The following is a 17,705-nucleotide window of genomic DNA, read 5'->3' as shown; positions in this document are numbered from 1 at the left end:
TGCACTAACAATTGTTTGTTTGGGACTGCTCATTATTTTTATCGTGTTCATTAATATATGAGACCTTAATATATTTATGTAACCCATATTGGAGAGTTTCTCTGTAGGTAAGCTATGTATATTGATATTGTCTAGCTTTAATTCTCAAAAAAAAAAAAATATTGTCTTGCTTTATTATTTTGTGTACTTTAAGCTTATTTAACCAAAGTAAATTTAGAAGACGACCTAGAGGCTAGAGTAAGAGGCTTTTTTGTTTTTTACTCACATTAAATATCTCCTTTTTCCTTCTCCCTCCTCTCGCTCTTTCTCTCTCTATATGTTTCTTTCTTTGTGGTATATAATACACAGCAACCCAACAATCAAGAAGATCAGATCATGGTGGGGTTTTTTATTTTCTCCTTATCAAGAAACCTCTGATCAGTCAAATACCCATCAATCAATCAAATCCCCAAACACTCCAAAAAAAAAAGAGAGGAGAGCTTCCAACTTCAAAGCCTTTTTCATCTTCTTAAAAAATGTCTATGTCGTCTATGTCTTCCCCTTCCTCAGCTGTTTTTTCACCAGAGAACCTCTCACCAGATCCTCTCTCTCCTTCCGAACAGCTCTGCTATGTCCAGTGCAACTATTGCGAAACCATTCTTGCGGTAAATAAATAACCACTATTCTTTACTTTCTCATGTTCTCTTATTAATCTCCACCTTTTCTTGATCTATGTATAATTGGAGTGGTGTGTTATTCACTGTTTCTCTTGTGTTTTATAGGTTAGTGTTCCTTACACAAGCATGTTCAAGACCGTAACCGTCAGATGTGGTTGCTGTACTAATCTTATTTCCGTGAACATGAGATCGCTTGTCCTTCCAGCTTCTAACCAGCTCCAGCTCCAGCTTGGACCTCACTCTTACTTCACTCCCCAAAACATTCTGGTAAATAACAATGTTTAAAAAATAATTCTTATAAATAGGTTCTCTTGTATATATCAAACCTCAAGGATATTTAAATGTTATTGAAGGGGGAGCTGAAAGATGCACCATCAAACATGAATATGATGATGATGAATCAACACCCTAATATGAATGACATCCCATCTTTCATGGATCTTCATCAGCAACATGAGATTCCTAAGGCACCACCCGTTAACCGCCGTAAGAGACTATTTTCTCTCATTTCTCTTTCGTTAATAAAGGACTTACATATTTATAATTTGACTGTAATGATATGATATGCCATTAAGACATGCACAGCTTTTATTATATAACCGTCACTGGATCTAATTTCAAACCATGGCAACTTTGAATCACGCATAGAAAAGATACTTAGTAGAGTTTTTGTATATTTAACGTATTGACCTTTTGTATGCGTTGATTATTGTCTATATATCTTGGATGCTTTCTAGCGTTTGTAAAATTACAAATAAAAAGGGAGACAGATTCATGTATCCCCCGGAAATCTAGTTAGAGAGAAAGAATCTGTGTAAATGTTAGAAGATGAGCTTGACTTTTAAAAAATGATGAAGTGATGATGGGCTAGAGAGAGAGAAAAAAGAAGAAGATAATGAAAGTAGTCTCAATGAGTATTTGTCTCTTTCTGTCTGAGTATTTGTTTCTTCGCTTTGTCTTTGCCGTTGAATTTTACCATTGGCAGCTCCAGAGAAAAGACAGAGAGTCCCATCCGCATATAACCGATTCATCAAGTGAGCTTTATTTAGTTTTTATTAGTAGTATTTACGGACCAATCATTTATGATTTTAATATATTTCATTGTCACATCTTTCTCGTAGGGAGGAGATCCAACGTATCAAAGCTGGTAATCCTGATATAAGCCACCGAGAAGCTTTTAGTGCTGCAGCCAAGAATGTAAGAACCTTAAATTTATTATCCCAAACATACATAGAAACTCGTTATATCCATTGATTAAATTAAATAATAACCAAAAATGTCCAAAATCCATTGGTAAAATCCATACACACAAGATAAAAGTGTAAATATTTTTCAATATGCAACAAAACGCTGGCTTGACAATCAATTCAACGTCTAGAATATTATCAGTTAAGGCATATTGATATTATCCATTTTCAGGGTCTTGTTGCTTCCTTTACTGGAGAAATCATTGATATTAACATCAAACTTAATTTGGTTTAGACTGCAGGCAGAAACTAGGGTTTGATTTCCCAATGCCTATACACTCTCGCATGCGTACATATATTGTGTGCATACTATGTCAGGTTTTAGAAAAAACATGTAGTATACTATAGCTGAGCTGCTGAGATAGGAGTAAAGAGTTTTGTCCGGTTATAACACAAGTTGATATGTGTCTTGTATTTACGTTGTTTATGTGTAATGCAGTGGGCCCACTTCCCCCACATACACTTCGGGCTCTCGCCAGACAATCAACCCGTGAAGAAAACCAACATGCCTCAACAGGTAAACCCTAATCTGTGTCGACATACCAGCTTACATCTTTAAATTAATGTTACAATTTCTATAATGTAAAAAAAAATGTTACAAATATCCTTAGTATCGTATTTTTTTTACTAATGCATACAATTTATTTCTCCGTCACAAGAACAAACATAAAGAATTTGAGTTTATTTTGATCATATCTTAAAAATTGTTTATAGGAGGGTGAAGACAACATGGGGATGAGAGAAGGGTTCTACGCTCCTGCGGCGAATGTTGGTGCGATTCCTTACTAAAGATAAATTTAATCAAGAAGTATTTAAGACTTTGAAATCCAGTTTGTAGGGTTTATGTTGCCCAAAAGTAGGGTTTCTTTTTCTTTCTTGAACTTATATATGTTATATATGCTTGCGTTTTCTTCTGTTGTTGTAATCAAAATCCTGCTAATTAATGAGGTTTGCTATGTTAGTTTTGATATGGTTAATTAATTTTTAGCACACTTTTTCACTTGAATCAGAATTTTAAAACTAAGTGTAGAGTATTTGTTATTAGCTTCTTTGATTTAATTCTACGCCATCGCCACATTTATTAGAAATATCTTTAAATAACTTATGGTTCATTATCAATTTGAACAACACTTTATTTTTCAAGTTGAACAACACTTGAAAAAAATTTATGATCAACCACACTCAAGGCGGATCCTTCTTTGGAGGTTTTGGGTGTTGAGGAGTAGTTGGTGGACATTCTGTGGAAATAACAAAAGCGAAGAAAAGAAAATTAAGTATGATAAGAAGAGCTGTAACTACAAGAACTTTAGTCTTTGAGGAATGTGAAGATACATGATTTCTTTAGAAGAACTTAATTATTATTATTTTGCAGCAATAACTTAACTACTTATATGTTAGTAAAAGAAATATACAAAAGAGATGAGGTTAATTAAGAAAACATGTGATGAGAAGGATTTTTGAAGAAAGTTTTAAGAAAAAAGACTATCTAGCTAGTTACCTTTTACAACTTGAGGGAACCATATGGAATATTAAGACAAGCGTTATGTCTTGTTTGTTTGTTAAATAATTATGAATGGGTTTCACAATCTTCGTTTCAGCATTGTTGTGCCGGAGTATCTCTCTGCTTGGTATGTACCAGATTCAGCATCAAGGTGTATCCATTACACGTAGATGATAAAATATTTATCTTACATTGCATTGGTCAATATTAGTCTATATATTTAAAAAAAAAAGTGCAAGAACATTACAAACCCACAAATCTTAAGAAGAGTCTGCTGATAGAATACAGTATACAGAAACTGAGAGATGGGAAACATCAAAACGCAGGTGTTTCTCAGGTCATGGATTTAGATTGAAGAAGCATCAAATGTAGTCTCGCCACTGTTAGTGATGTAGAGGAAGCCATCTTCATCTTTCTCCTCTTCGTAGACGCTTGACATAATCTCTCCTGTAAGAGGAAGGACATTGTCTACGAATGTGAAGATAGCTTTCTCTGTACTTAGTTTGATTCTTTTGGGAATCACTTTCAAAAATTGACCAACTCTTAATTAGGTCTGATAGGTATCTGCAATTATCAAAATCCAAACAATTAAAAAAAAACTACAAATCTTGTAAAAAAAAAGTTACGATAGGAACAAAGGTAATTTACTTTTTCTTGTCGATGTTTGGGATTACATTTTTCTCAGCCTTTTCCACAATCACCTGCAACAAAACAAAACACACATAGTCCCATAATCCTTTACTGATCAGTACAATGTAAGATAGTAAAACATATATAATGTTCTGTAACAATTCTTGGTAAAATGTTGAGACACTTGTGATCAGCAACATACAAACACATGAATGCCACAAATCAGAAACTTGTGACCAGAAACATACACACACATGATCAGCAACAAGCAAGCTAAACTGCGGATCTTAACACGAGCCATCAAAGATTACATGATCTTGTTCGTGCAGTTGAATGAGAATAAAATGATGGTAGATACTTAAAAAATAGATATAAAGCAGAAAGACAAAGTAATAAACCCTATAAGAACAGAACATACAGGGATTCTGTCAGGGTACTTCTCCACGATCCTTCGAGCTTCAACTAACCTCTTTTCTAAACAAAACACCATCTTGAAGACTCAGAAAGACATACATAACCTTAGATCAAAAGACCAAATCAGTAAAAAAAAATACTAACCGAAATTGTTGTCCAGCTTAAACCTGCTGCTTGTAGAGAATATGTTTTTCTTATTATTCACAAGAGACGGCAATAGCCAATATGTACAATACAAGAGATGTGAACTCTAGGTTAAGACAATAACTAAGTTTCCTAAAGTGATGAGATTGTAATCCCGATGATATCTCTTGTATGTCTCTAACACGCCCCCTCAAGATGGAGGGAGAGCTATCACTCCAATCTTGCCTATGAGATCAAGAAAACGAGCTCGAGAGAGTGGTTTCGTCAAGGCATCTGCTAGTTGATCTTTGGTGTTGACGTGTGACACGCGAAGAGCTCCATGTTGAACTTGACCTCGAACAAAATGATAATCTATGGCAATGTGTTTCATGCGAGAGTGGAATACAGGATTTGCGCAGAGAAAAGTAGCTCCAACATTGTCACAATAGATTACTGGTGCTGATGGTATAGGGACGCGCAGCTCAGTAAGAATGTTGCATATCCAACTTAATTCCGAGGCAGTATTAGCAACTGCACGATACTCAGCTTCAGTCGACGACCTGGCGACTCCTTGTTGTTTCTTAGCACTCCATGAGATCGGATGGCTTCCCAAGTAGATGATGTAAGAGTTTGTTGAGACATAATCATCTACATCACCTGCCCAATCCGCGTCTGAGTAACCATGAAGTATGAGCTTGTTGTTAGCACTGAAGAAAATTCCATGTGTAGGTGTCCCAGCCAGGTAACGAAGGAGACGTTTAGCCGCTTGCCAGTGATCTTCAGTGGGCTGATGCATGAATTGAGAGAGACGATTGACAGCGTAAGCAATGTCGAGTCTTGTGAACTGAAGATATTGCAAGCTTCCTATCAATTGTCGGTACTTTCTAGGATCAGAAAGTATCGTACCAGAGTGAAGTGTGAGCTTTGGATCAGACGCCATAGGAGTGGTAACAGGTTTAGCGTTGGTCATATCATACTTGTGGAGCAAGTCAAGTATGTATTTCCGCTGCGAGATATGTAACCCTTTCGTCGTCCGATGTGCTTCAAGACCCAAAAAATAGTTCAGCGGTTCAGGGTCTTTAACTGAAAATCTTGCAGCCAGTAACTCTAGAATCCTGTTGATCGCCGTGTTTGAGTTCCCAGTGACAAGGATGTCATCCACGTAGACGAGAAGATAAACCAGCTCCTGACCTCGTTGAAGAACGAAAAGAGAGGTGTCTGCAAGTGAATTTGCAAAACCAAGGCTGAGAAGGAACGACTGCAGTTCAGTGTACCATGCTCGCGGCGCTTGTTTCAAGCCATAAATGGCTTTACGTAAGCGACATACATGATCAGGATGGTCTTGATCAATAAACCCCGGAGGTTGATCCATATATACTTCTTCTGTGAGGGTGCCTTGGAGAAAGGAATTGTTGACGTCAAGTTGATGGATCGGCCATGAATGACTCACTGCTATGTCAAGAACAAGTCGCAAGGGCGTGGCTTTTATAACCGGGCTGAACGTGTCGGTGTAGTCATAACCAAGCTTCTGATTGTACCCCTTCGCCACCAGTCTAGATTTACAAGACTTGTGTGTTCCATCAGAGTTGTACTTGTTCTTATAGATCCACCTGCAGCCAATAACATTTTGATCAGGAGTTCGAGGTACCAAATCAAAAGTATGATTGCGCGCAAACGCATCCATCTCAACAGACATTGAGCCTCTCCATTTTTTGTCTTTGAGAGCTTGTATAAGTGTGTTTGGCTCAGCTGGGACTCGGTTAGAAAGAGTGGCAGAGTAGTTGTACTTCGGATTTGGTCTGGAAATATTATTCCTCCGACGCGTTAGCATTGGGTGTTGAACCGGTGGTGGTGTAGGAACAGAGGAGGCACTGTCTGAGGAAGACGAAGTGGCCATGTTCTGAGCAGAGTTGTGTTCTGGCGACGGTGGAACTGGTGATGGGGAGTTTCCTTGCGAGAGCTCCACGCTAGGAGTTGGTGGAAGAGACGGCACCTGCAGGTTAGAACCAGAGCTCGAGGATCCCGTTTGCTCGACGAGTGGCACTGCGTGGGTGGGGGGTTGGTGAAGAGGTATTAAGGTAGCTAGAGGTTCTTGGTTAGGTATAGGTTGGGACGGGTTGGTCTGAGGTGGTTTCGGTTCTTTGAGTTGAGGAAAAGGATAGGAGGTTTCATCAAAGCGGACATGACGGGAGATATGGATTCTTCCAGTATTAGGTTGTAGACACAAGTAGGCACTTTGTGTTGGTGAGTACCCAAGGAAAACACAAGGTGTTGATCGATCGTCAAGTTTGTGATTGGTGTAGGGTCTTAGCCAAGGGAAACAGAGGCATCCAAAAACTCGTAGTTTGGTGTAGTTGGGTTGGACGCGAAAGAGCTTATGATATGGAGAATCCATAGCAAGAACTGATGTTGGGTGTCGGTTGATGAGGTAAACCGCCGTGGAAAACGCATAAGTCCAATATGATTTGGGCATAGAGGCATGTGTTAACAGTGTGAGACCGGTTTCCACAATATGGCGATGTTTTCTTTCGGATATGCCGTTGTGTTCCGGTGTGTGAGGTGGGGTGGTGAGGTGAGATATTCCAGCATCTTGAAGATATTTACGCATGGCAATGAATTCTCCGCCATTGTCGGAGTATAGTGTAGTTATCTTTGTTGAGAGAAGATTTTCCACTTGTGCTTTGAACGCCTTGAAGGTTTCCAGAACTTGTGATTTGAGCTTTAGCGGATAGAGCCAGGTGTAGCGTGTGTGGTGATCAACAAGGACCAAATAATATTTGTAGTTGTCGATTGAGACAATAGGAGAACTCCATAGGTCTGTATAGAGGTATTGTAAGGGGCGAGATGAGGTAATAGTGTTTGTGAAGAAAGGTAATTTGTGAGTTTTATTGATGGCACAATCTGAACATAAAGTGGTTTGTGTTACAGATTTTGCAAAAGGTAAAGAAAATTTTGAAACAATGGACTGAAGAATAGAAACTGCTGGATGGCCTAAGCGGAAGTGCCAGTCGACCATGGTTGTTTTAGGTAAGGGGGATGCAAAGAAGGATTGAAGGGGTGAGGGTTTAGCAGGCCACTCATAGAGCTCATCCTTGGTCTTGCCTTGGAGTAACGGGATTCCCGAGCTGAGATCCTTCACCTGAAAGTGGGCAGGGAAAAATTCCACCGAAACTCTATTAGCATTGCATAACCGATATACGGAGATTAGATTTTTCCGTATGTTAGGTACACGTAAGACATTATTTAAAGTCAAAGAACGTGTAGTGGAAGGTAAAGAGAGGGAACCCGTGTGTGTAATGGAAAGGCCGGAGCCATCACCGATCAGCACTGAGTCGTTACCGTGATACGGCTGATGAAGGGAGAGGTTGTGGAGATCGCTGGTGAGGTGATGAGTGGCACCGGAATCCATTAGCCAAGCATTGCTCGGGTTCTGAGCTGAGGTCGCCATGTTTGCCGTTGGTTGCCATGGACGAAACGGCGCAGCAGCAGGGGCATTTTGAGTCGCCTGAGTAAGCTGGGGACACCTCCTGGCACTGTGACCAAAAATGCTACAAATCTGACAACGACCTTGATATCCTCTGTTCTGTCGAGGCTCACTTGACTGCATCGAGTACGAGTTCTGAGGCGCCTTGGTGCTGTTGTTGTTGTTGTTCCAGTTGCGGTTTTGGTTCCGGTTTTGTTGAAACTTTGGTCGTGCGGTTGCAACGTTAGCGGCGACAGGAACAGAGTTAACAACGGTTGCAGACAAACTCAGCAGCTTGGCCTCCTTGTTGATAAGCTTCTCATGTATCTCTATGATGGAAGGAGATGTCTCGCGGCCCTCGACTTGATCTGTGACCGATCTGTACTCTTCGGGAAGTCCATCAATAACATATTCGATCTTATCTTCATGGTCAAGTGGTTTGCCAAGAAGAGCAAGTTGATCAAATCTACTGGTTAAGCCACGCATGTACTCATCAATAGTTTTGTCTCCTTTGGTGTATTGCTTGAGCTGCAAGCGAAGCTGTTGAATGTGTCCACGGCTTGGTGTTGCGTAGGTGGCGCTGAGAGAGGTCCAAACATCATGAGCAGTCTTAGTGTTTGTAACAAGGGATTGGATGGACGGCGAGAGAGTGCCGATGAGACCACTGTAAATAAGACGATCTTGGCGTCTCCATTTTGCGTAGTCTGGATTTGGGACAGACTGCTCGTTAACCGTTACCATCTGGTCCGGTGGAGGGAGAGAACCGTCGAGGTGGCCAGCTAGATCGTAGCCATCAAGGAGAGCATGAACTTGAAGATTCCAAGTCATGAAATTGGTGGTGGTGAGTTTTGTGACATTGATCATATTGATGTTGAGAACACCATTGATAGTGTCGACTGCTGGAGCGTTAACAGACATGGCAGTTTGGAAGAGAAAGAAAAAATAGAGAAGAGGAAGAAGATGATGGCGGCTCAGAAAAAAGATTTTTAGGGTAATCGTGTGCTCTTGATACCATGTAGAGAATATGTTTTTCTTATTATTCACAAGAGACGGCAATAGCCAATATGTACAATACAAGAGATGTGAACTCTAGGTTAAGACAATAACTAAGTTTCCTAAAGTGATGAGATTGTAATCCCGACGATATCTCTTGTATGTCTCTAACACTGCTTTCATTCATCCTCACTTCTAACGATTTATAAGAAAAGAACAAGATTCAAAAATCAGGTGAGAAAACGAACAGATTATGTAATAGATCAAATCAACGGAAAACTTACAGAGATATATAGGATTGATGTGAGACATGTGACGGACAAGGATCTTGATTTTCGACGACAAAGTCACAAACGCAACCTTTTTTCTTCTATGATTGGATAACTATTAACTACCTAGGATGACTCGTACATTATGTATGTATTCGCTGACATGTCGAGTAACTTGTTACCCCAAACACCTAATTTTAAATTTATTGATGTTCTTCTTACTCAGACTTTTCTTCTGAAGTGGATGGCACGTCTCCATCGGAATTTTTCTTACTTCTGCGTCACGCTTTGCGACTCAAATGAGCTAGAGCAATACGGATTACTGAGCTTTGATGGGCCATATTAAGTTGTAAATGGGCACATGGTCGATTAACTATAAACACAAGGTTTGATACGACGAAATGTAAGAGGCCCATGCCCGATATACTATGAACTACATATCATAATGCTCTCAATGAACATGTTCATTATTGTAATACGACTTTCGTTTTTGTTCATGAAGTCACATGGTGTGTGTGTGTTTGTGATTAGCTTAGTTTCTCTTCGAATTTTGTCAGGTATAGTTAGAAGTTGGGTTAAACCTTCTAGATCAGTTAGAGTCTTTAGTATCCTCCCAGTATTATTCAATAGAACACACATAAACAAATGATCTCTTGGATTACAAAAGTTTTTAAAAGAGGGATATGAAAACCGTAATACAATACTCTTAACACACTAAGTTTAAGATTTAACCAAGGGTGAATGGACAAACCGATAAGACAAGAGAGAACATTCAATCAAATCAGTGTCCTGACACAATATTGATTTTTTTTCTTTTCCTTTTTCATGTCATTTGGGTTCTTGCTGAAGCCACTTCTGAGACTTTGTGGATTGTGTCTTTCAAACTGAGATCATGTCCTCTTCATAATGTATCCCAAGATTAAGCCGATTAGTCCCACCAGAAGAACGTACATGAACGGGATTCCACCACCACTCTGACTTCTCTTGCTTTCACGCTTCAACTTCTCCTGCAATCATATACATATATGTCTTTGTTATCAGATAAGGTTCGTGTTTGGCCAAAAGTGAACACAAAGTTAAAACAAAGCTAGACGGATATATCTATATTATAGAATTGACTGGCGGTATTGGGAAAGTGAAGAAACTTAATCCTGGGATCATGTGAAGGCAATAAAAAGGCTAATGCAAGGGATGAACTAGATTCTTTACTATTCACAAAACTAACAAAAAATCATTGAAACCAGGGAAGCTAGCAATGAGAGTGCTTGTCAAAAACTGCAGGGAGTAGTAGTTCAAAAGTACAGTGATGTGGTGAAATTTTCCTTACCAATTCTTGTTGATGTCTGTTGTTCAGTTGAATCGCAGAGTTCTTTTCCTCCGTGAGCCTTGTGATGAGAGCTCTCGCCTGAAATCACACAAGCCGATACGCATCATCAATTGTTACATGTAACAAGAATGAGAGCATATCACCTAACTCCAACGGTATGTTTCGCCAATTAGTAGCTACTAGGTTTGTGTGTCAAATGCATAAACTGATTAGTGGAAAGCTAAAATCACAGCAGAAGAAAACCATATTCATCAAGACCACAATATTGACATACTAACTCTATAGAGCTAAAACATTGGCCAAAGCTAGAAACAAGGTAAAAAAAATATTTGCGATGATAAACACAAAGGTTATGGTTCTTGGTCTAATATGGCGAGCCATTAAGTTGCTAACAGGCGGAATGGATTTGGATAAGAAAAAATAAAAACACAGTTCCAAAAAGACCTGACAGAAAAAGATGATTCACACTCTCTTTCTGGTGCCAAAGTTAGCTCAGCTTCATGAAAAGCATTACTTAAAAAAGAAATTAAAAAAAAAAAGGTTCACTAAAATACCTCTGATGAGTTTTCCTGAGGTTCAACCCTGTCCACGCTAAATCTTGGAGCCTAAATTCAAACAAGAAAATCAACACGATTATCACCAAAGGAAACGCCTAAGCATAACTCCCACTTAATACTAAAAAGGGGTTTTTTTCTTTCTCGGCTACTAAAAAGCTGAAGTTGGATACTAACAGCAGTAAAATCAGAAGCCCCATTGTCAGAGACAGAAGCTCTAGGCGAAGAGCCCTCTTCAGACCCTTCTTCACGCACCGGGGACGGTGGACGAGGTGGATCAACGTAGACAACTCTCAATTTAGTCTCCTCAACTCGATGCCCTGCCTCTTTACTAAACTAAAGAAACAAAAAAAAAAAAAAACAGTGTAAAGTAACCACATCCATATGAGATTGACCAAAGCTTTTTTTAAATAATACCATCTCAGGAGTAACATCCTTGGGAGTGACTCCAGGAGTAGAGACAACACACTGAAGCAAGAACTTGTCCTTGCACTGCATATCACCTGGAGCTTCCTTTTGCGCTTGCATCGTCACTATATAGTTCCCAAAAGACAGTAATCAAAACACGATTCTATAACGAAGTGAAGAAGAGTGAGAGAACAAAACCTAGAACTTCAGAAGAGGATCTGGGAAGCACAACGCCAGTGTTAGGCCTCACACAATACTTCTTCGGATTCGTCGTTTTTACCTAAATTACAGAAACAAACACCTAAGATACATACAGAGAAGAAGAATCTTCAAAACTAGGTAAGGAGATCTTCTGAGGGATCGATTTTCACACCTTGAAGGCGACGTAATCGTCGGTTTTGTTAGCTAAATAGAGAGAGCAAGAGATCTGTTTCTTCAATTCAACTAACACAGCGAATCACAAAATCAAAATCGATTATTATTAATAAGGAGGAGTACAAATTGAAGATTCGGATATGTGTATGTATGTATGTGAGAGCTTACAAGGGAATTGAAGATCGATAGGATCGATGTCGAGAAGCGCGTTACTCATTCTGATAAGATCTCCGGTGAGTTAAAATCGTTTTCCGGTGAAGAGAGTTTTGGCGTCGATGTATGCAAAAGCTTCTATTGACTCGTGGTGCGTTATACTATTCTAGGGGGTATAATTGTAATTTTAAGGCAGTGACCAAACTCGTTTAAGAAAAAAAGGAAGAAGAGATGACCAGCGTAAACCAGGTGGGCAAACCACGACATGTGGCTTTCTCCTTTCTGGCCTCATTATGCTTTGAAGATCTCCCATGTGTCTCTTTTTATCATATAGTACTACTATAATAGTAGTAATGTTCAATTATAAAACTAAATATAAAAATTTCATAGAGAATTTTGATGTTAAATATTTCTTTTTCGAAAGTTTTTCAAACAGTAACCTTTTCACCACCAATAAAAATGTTCTAGTCTCGTTTTAATCACACCCTAATTGATTGTCAAAAAGCAAAAAAAAAAGTTGATTATATAGTTACTATATAAGTAACTAGGGTTTTGTCCGCCCTACGGGCGGGTTAGTAATTGAAAACTTACATAATATGTTATCAATTTTATTTTATTTAATTTGAAAGTGATATATATTTTTGTATCAATTATAATACAAAAATTTACAATTATACATATATTTTAAATTCATAAAGTTACAACTATAAATTTTTATATATTATCTATTTTGGGAAATAATAATATTTTGTTGAACTGGTGCTTTTTTTTATCTCTGTTATGCTTTTTCGAGCATATTTTTTGATTTTTTTTGTTGAAAACTTGAAATACTGATAAATACTCACATACTATAATTGACTTCACTATTAGTTTCAGAGAATCTAATGTTCTTGGTTGTTTGTAGAGAAAATGCTGGTGTGAAAGAAATAAGGTATACATATCAGAGAAGCTGTTGTATATGTAAATATTATTTATTTTTTCGGCTTAAAACCATAAAATAAAAGGTAAAATTCATTTAAATACCATCTCTTGGCTTTTGTGGTTATAGGATATGTTGAGAGAAGTGCAAATACACCTCATAGTTTTTGGTATGTCATTCATAACCTGCCAAACTTACCATATGATTCAAGTGTAAGTGAAGATAATTTAGGTGCTAGAACACACATATGTAAATATATTGGTATTGTGTAGGTACTATGTATTCTATATTTTTCAAGTCTAAATGTTTCATCCTTGAATTTTTTTACTTTTTCATATTATGATACATACGAAATAGTTATCTCCTCTGTGATAAAAACCATCGAAGAATGCACAAAAGGTGTTATCTTAAAGCTATTTGACTCAAACTTTGAGTAAGTTTTCAACAGGCTCAATCAAATATTTTCCATGAACTCTTTATATGTTGTCAAATCAAAGTTTTTAATATTTTTCTCGATTTTTTTTTCAACTTCAAATCTACTGTATATTAGTTAATCTTAGGTATATAAATGTATATTTCTTATTGTTCATATATAATTTTAAGGAATAATACTTTGTATCGGTGTACTAATAAGCAATTTTATAACCAATAATGTTAGCTTGGTTGATTTAACAAATAATCAAATATTGCTATTGTACTCTGGTATTTATATTTGATGTGGTTTGTATACAGTTTCCAATATGTCACCATGTCTTATTTATAGTTTTAGGTTCTGTTATTTGAGTTGGTAACATCATTAAAGTCTACATACTTTCGTGCTAACCAACGGATTATAATTGTTTTAACAACAATCACAACATACCGGGATTATACCGGGATTGATTGAATGAATTTTAACTTTATATTTTTTGCTATAAAAATAATGTCGGAGTTCTTTACTAAGCTATACATTTTTTCTGCTGAATCTTGGTTGCTGTTTTGGAAGGAAAAAAGAAGTATTCTGACTGTAAATTTTCTGAAGCCAATATATAAGTGATGTAATATTTTGTTTTCTAGATCCCATGTAATAGTAGTTTTAAAAATCTTTGAAAAGCATGACTGGGAGAGATTTAATCTCTTTTTTTTTGCTAAGAAGAGATTTTGAAATTAGCTGTGAAAATATTTTACATCCCTTCTAAAGAACTTGCCAGTCGTCACCATCATCAGTCATATATCACGAAGAAGTAATAAAAATATACTCTAAGCAACGTATAAACTATTAGACAAAGTTGAAGACAGCTAAGAGTCATTGTTTCAACAGAAACCAAAGGTTCACAATTTAAGCAAAAAAAACAACAAAGGTTCATATCCACCTTAGATGGAATTCAAGATAAGGATGCAAAGATAGTTAGATCGGATCATAAATGTAAAATATGGTATATATTTTTAGTGTAGATACGTTGTGTAGAATTTATTTTACCTCCTCATAAATTAGAACAATCAAGCATGAGGATAGGTGGAGAGACATGAAGAACTTAAAAGAAGATTAGTTGCAGTCTTCTGATAATCTCTTGCGCCTCAAATCGTTATGCTTCAAATAACATTAAGTATAAGGCTATGCCGCATCACCATACGTCTGCAATCTAGGTGCATGTGACGCCCGCGTTATTCAGACAGCTAAAAGAATAATGGAGTAGCTTGTTTTAACTCTAGACAGAGGAATTGGTCTCATGGCCACATACTTTGCCATCATATTCCTGCTGAAGAAGAACATCTGTTGCGATATATGCAGGAGCACCAACAGTTGTTAGATAGAGAACAGTGTGCCCAATAAACTGTAAATATCACACGCAGAAAAAAAATGCGAGATGAGTTTGATTTTTTCCTCTATTTGTATATTGGTAAAAGAGGCATGTTGTCTCTAAAAATGTTACTTCTTCCTAAATATTTTGGCGGAAACACAATATGCTTATTTGTTTGAATACATATTAGGATAGCTCTGTTTCATATTAAATACAAACTAGATTTTGATCCGCGCTTTTGAAGCGCGGGATATTTTACGATGAAAAATTTCACTAATAATTTAACAAATATTTTGGTAATTTTTAAAGAGTGTGTATTTAAAATATTTTTACATTTAAATCAGTATTTTTAAATTCAATCCGATTGTGATTATACCGGTTAATCCGGAGATCTGACAATTTAATTTATGTTTCTAAAATATTCATATTAAAAAATCACTAAAACTCGAAACTAACCGATTGAACTGATGGATGACCGATATATAATCTAATTGGATTTAAATTGTAATAGTTTCATAATTTGTAATCTTATAATCGAAATTTTAAAGTTCACTATTTTGAAATTTATGAAATTATGACGTTTCTACAAAAATTTAAAGAGAAAATATATTGTTTGGAAACATTGATAGTAGTATAAATAAATAAGTATATTGTTTGGAAACGTTGATAGTAGTATAAAGAAATAAGTATATTGTTTGGGAACATGAATAGTACTATAAAGAAAGAAACATTAGTGATTTAATGTATGTTTAACTATAAAGTATAAAAATGTATTTAATTTAAAAACTTACAAAATAAATGTTAGGTCCAACATAATGTTTCTGTTTTAATAAGATAGATTAATTTACTTTTAATCAGTTAATTAGGGAACAATTGGCTAACCTGGTATATATGAAGCTGAGCTGATTGCCACCACGAAAGTATTCCTCCAACGGCTGAGGATGATACTCCAATATTTGTGTTTTCACAGATAACTAACCCATTAGCATCATCCAGAGGAGAGTTTGAAACTACAGAAGAGATATGAGAGGATCAAAACCTCTCTGTAGACTCTGAATTCATATTTCATCCACTTCTTTATCTGAAACTCAAATTCAAGATTTGAGATTGGTGTGTTCTATGAACTTTACAGGCAGCTAAAGTATTGAGTAGCCGGTGTCTGCAAATATTGACCAAAAACTAAAAAGCAGCAAGCATAGAATGACAGTTTTTTTCTTCCGAATAACACAAAGAAGAACAATACAACACTTTACACAAATCAGAACTAAAACACTATTAACATGAGTGGTTCATTCTGTATTAATATAGTGTTTAACTAATCGTAAGATACTCTGAGAATTTGGAAAAAACTTGGAAACAGAGGAAGAAAAAACCTCAGTCAGCAGAGGAGGCCGATTAAGTTCCATCTCTTCAGGAATCATTTGGGTCCTCAGAGCATTGACTCTGCAACGACAACAAACATACAAAAATCTCCATAAGAATTGGGAGCAGAAGAAATTTTCAATGAAGAAGTGAGAGATCTAACGTCCGTTCCGGAGATGGTAAGAGAGCTGAAGTGAGAGTTGGAGAAGATTGATGGGCGAGAAAAGAGATGGAGCGCAGAGGAAGACGTTTGGTCTCGAGCGCGAAGATCTCCATCGGTCCGATGCAGCGCAAGTTTCTCGATCTCTCAATAGTTCTCGGGAGATAAGGTAATGGAGCGTAGAAACCGATAGCCCATACTGATTTCGGGATCTAAGTTTGTTGATCCTGAAATTGATCTCATTCGTTAGAAAATCTGAGCAGTGAGATTCAGAAAGCAAGATTAATTCTCAGAAGATCTTTCGAGAGCTCTCTATTAAATGGTCTCTGCAAGAAGATTCAATATAATTTATGTGAGGAAAGTCTGAGAAGATTAAGAAATTAGGGAGAACTTTAAAATTAGGGAAACTGGATCGATTCAACTTATTAAAGAGTACAGTCAATCATAAAACCCTCGGCGAGAAAGCAATTTAAAAAGAAGAAGACAGGTGTTGCTTTCTCCTCTCCTTATTTTATGACGTGGCTCAAGGAGAAGAGAATTGAGCTTTTCTTTATATATAAAGATTACAGCAACTTGTTTGAAGAAATGCAACCAGCTAGAATATTTGATTTTGAATAAAAAGAGAGTCAATACTCCTTTTTCAAATTTGGCTTACAAACATGTTGTGCTTTTGTTGATAATTCATATTTTGCATACGCTATATTGACACAGCTATACAAATATAAATTTTTAGACTTATTGTGTACTAATAATCATGGTTCCTAAAGTGTAGTAATGTTTGTGGATTTGGATATTAATATGCGATTAGAAAAGTATTAAAGATGGATTAGAACAAAAATTCAAGTTTGTTTAATTAAAATAATAACTAGATTTTGACCCGCGCTTGGAAGCGCGGAATATTTTACGATGAAAAATTTCACTAATAATATAACAAATATTTTGGTAATTTTAAAGAGTGTGTTTAGAATATTTTTGCATTTAAATCAGTGTTTTTTAATTCAACCCGATTGTGATTATACCGGTTAATCCGGAGATCTAACAATTCAATTTAAGTTTTTAAAATATTCATATTAAAAAAATCATTAAAATCCGAGACTAACCGATTAAACTGTTGGATGACCGATATGTAATCTAATTTGATTTAAATTATAATAATTTCATAATTTGTAATCTTATAATCCAAATTTTAAAGTTTATTATTTTGCAATTTATAAAATTATGACGTTTCTACAAAATTTTAAAGAGAAATGATAGATATAAAATAACTAAGATTAATTATTGTATTGTTTGGAAACATTGATAGTAGTATAAAAAATATATTGTTTGAAAACATTGATAGTAGTATAAAGAAATAAGTATATTGTTTGAAA

General features: G+C 36.4%; 4 protein-coding genes across 9 annotated transcripts; 1 reads left to right on the top strand and 3 right to left on the bottom strand.

The window, feature by feature from the left end:
* The first annotated feature begins 311 nt into the window (after window positions 1–311).
* LOC108851745 (axial regulator YABBY 1) lies at window positions 312–2,899 on the top strand. Of its 2 annotated transcripts, none has more exons than XM_018625210.2 (7): window positions 312–644; window positions 762–923; window positions 1,010–1,142; window positions 1,642–1,690; window positions 1,778–1,853; window positions 2,343–2,420; window positions 2,618–2,899. In XM_018625210.2, exons 1-7 carry the CDS (start codon window positions 516–518, stop codon window positions 2,690–2,692), a joined length of 702 nt encoding a protein of 233 aa, XP_018480712.1. In that variant the 5' UTR covers window positions 312–515; the 3' UTR covers window positions 2,693–2,899. The 2 variants fall into 2 exon arrangements, with proteins under 2 accessions (XP_018480712.1, XP_018480713.1); XM_018625211.2 differs by having other exon boundaries at window positions 327–644; window positions 1,648–1,690.
* Window positions 2,900–3,554: 655 nt separating this feature from the next.
* On the bottom strand, window positions 3,555–9,466 carry LOC108852831 (autophagy-related protein 8e-like). 4 transcript variants are annotated; one of them, XM_057008798.1, is made up of 6 exons: window positions 9,312–9,466; window positions 9,207–9,219; window positions 4,593–4,624; window positions 4,453–4,503; window positions 4,053–4,105; window positions 3,555–3,968 (listed from the first exon to the last, which is right to left on the bottom strand). In XM_057008798.1, the coding sequence occupies exons 2-6, from the start codon at window positions 9,208–9,210 to the stop codon at window positions 3,812–3,814; spliced, it is 297 nt and encodes a 98-aa protein (XP_056864778.1). In that variant the 5' UTR covers window positions 9,211–9,219; window positions 9,312–9,466; the 3' UTR covers window positions 3,555–3,811. The 4 variants fall into 4 exon arrangements, with proteins under 4 accessions (XP_056864778.1, XP_056864777.1, XP_056864775.1 ...); XM_057008797.1 differs by having other exon boundaries at window positions 3,556–3,968; window positions 9,207–9,222; XM_057008795.1 differs by having other exon boundaries at window positions 3,556–3,968; window positions 4,453–4,508.
* Window positions 9,467–9,915: 449 nt separating this feature from the next.
* LOC108849010 (vesicle-associated protein 1-2) lies at window positions 9,916–12,288 on the bottom strand. The gene is made up of 8 exons (XM_018622500.2): window positions 12,129–12,288; window positions 11,959–12,029; window positions 11,784–11,865; window positions 11,595–11,710; window positions 11,355–11,513; window positions 11,178–11,228; window positions 10,624–10,701; window positions 9,916–10,303 (listed from the first exon to the last, which is right to left on the bottom strand). Exons 1-8 carry the CDS (start codon window positions 12,175–12,177, stop codon window positions 10,187–10,189), a joined length of 723 nt encoding a protein of 240 aa, XP_018478002.1. The 5' UTR covers window positions 12,178–12,288; the 3' UTR covers window positions 9,916–10,186.
* A 2,017-nt stretch (window positions 12,289–14,305) lies between these two features.
* Window positions 14,306–16,760, bottom strand: LOC130510834 (uncharacterized). 2 transcript variants are annotated; one of them, XM_057007506.1, is made up of 5 exons: window positions 16,339–16,760; window positions 16,187–16,256; window positions 15,853–15,894; window positions 15,696–15,748; window positions 14,306–14,846 (listed from the first exon to the last, which is right to left on the bottom strand). In XM_057007506.1, exons 1-5 carry the CDS (start codon window positions 16,449–16,451, stop codon window positions 14,819–14,821), a joined length of 306 nt encoding a protein of 101 aa, XP_056863486.1. In that variant the 5' UTR covers window positions 16,452–16,760; the 3' UTR covers window positions 14,306–14,818. The 2 variants fall into 2 exon arrangements, with proteins under 2 accessions (XP_056863486.1, XP_056863487.1); XM_057007507.1 differs by having other exon boundaries at window positions 14,306–14,785.
* Window positions 16,761–17,705: the final 945 nt, after the last annotated feature.

This window comes from Raphanus sativus, chromosome 4 (assembly GCF_000801105.2).
Source record: "Raphanus sativus cultivar WK10039 chromosome 4, ASM80110v3, whole genome shotgun sequence".
NCBI classification, from domain to species: Eukaryota; Viridiplantae; Streptophyta; class Magnoliopsida; order Brassicales; family Brassicaceae; genus Raphanus; species Raphanus sativus.
The sequence above is the reverse complement of the archived record's forward strand: the minus strand, read 5'-3'. Positions and strand labels throughout refer to the sequence as shown.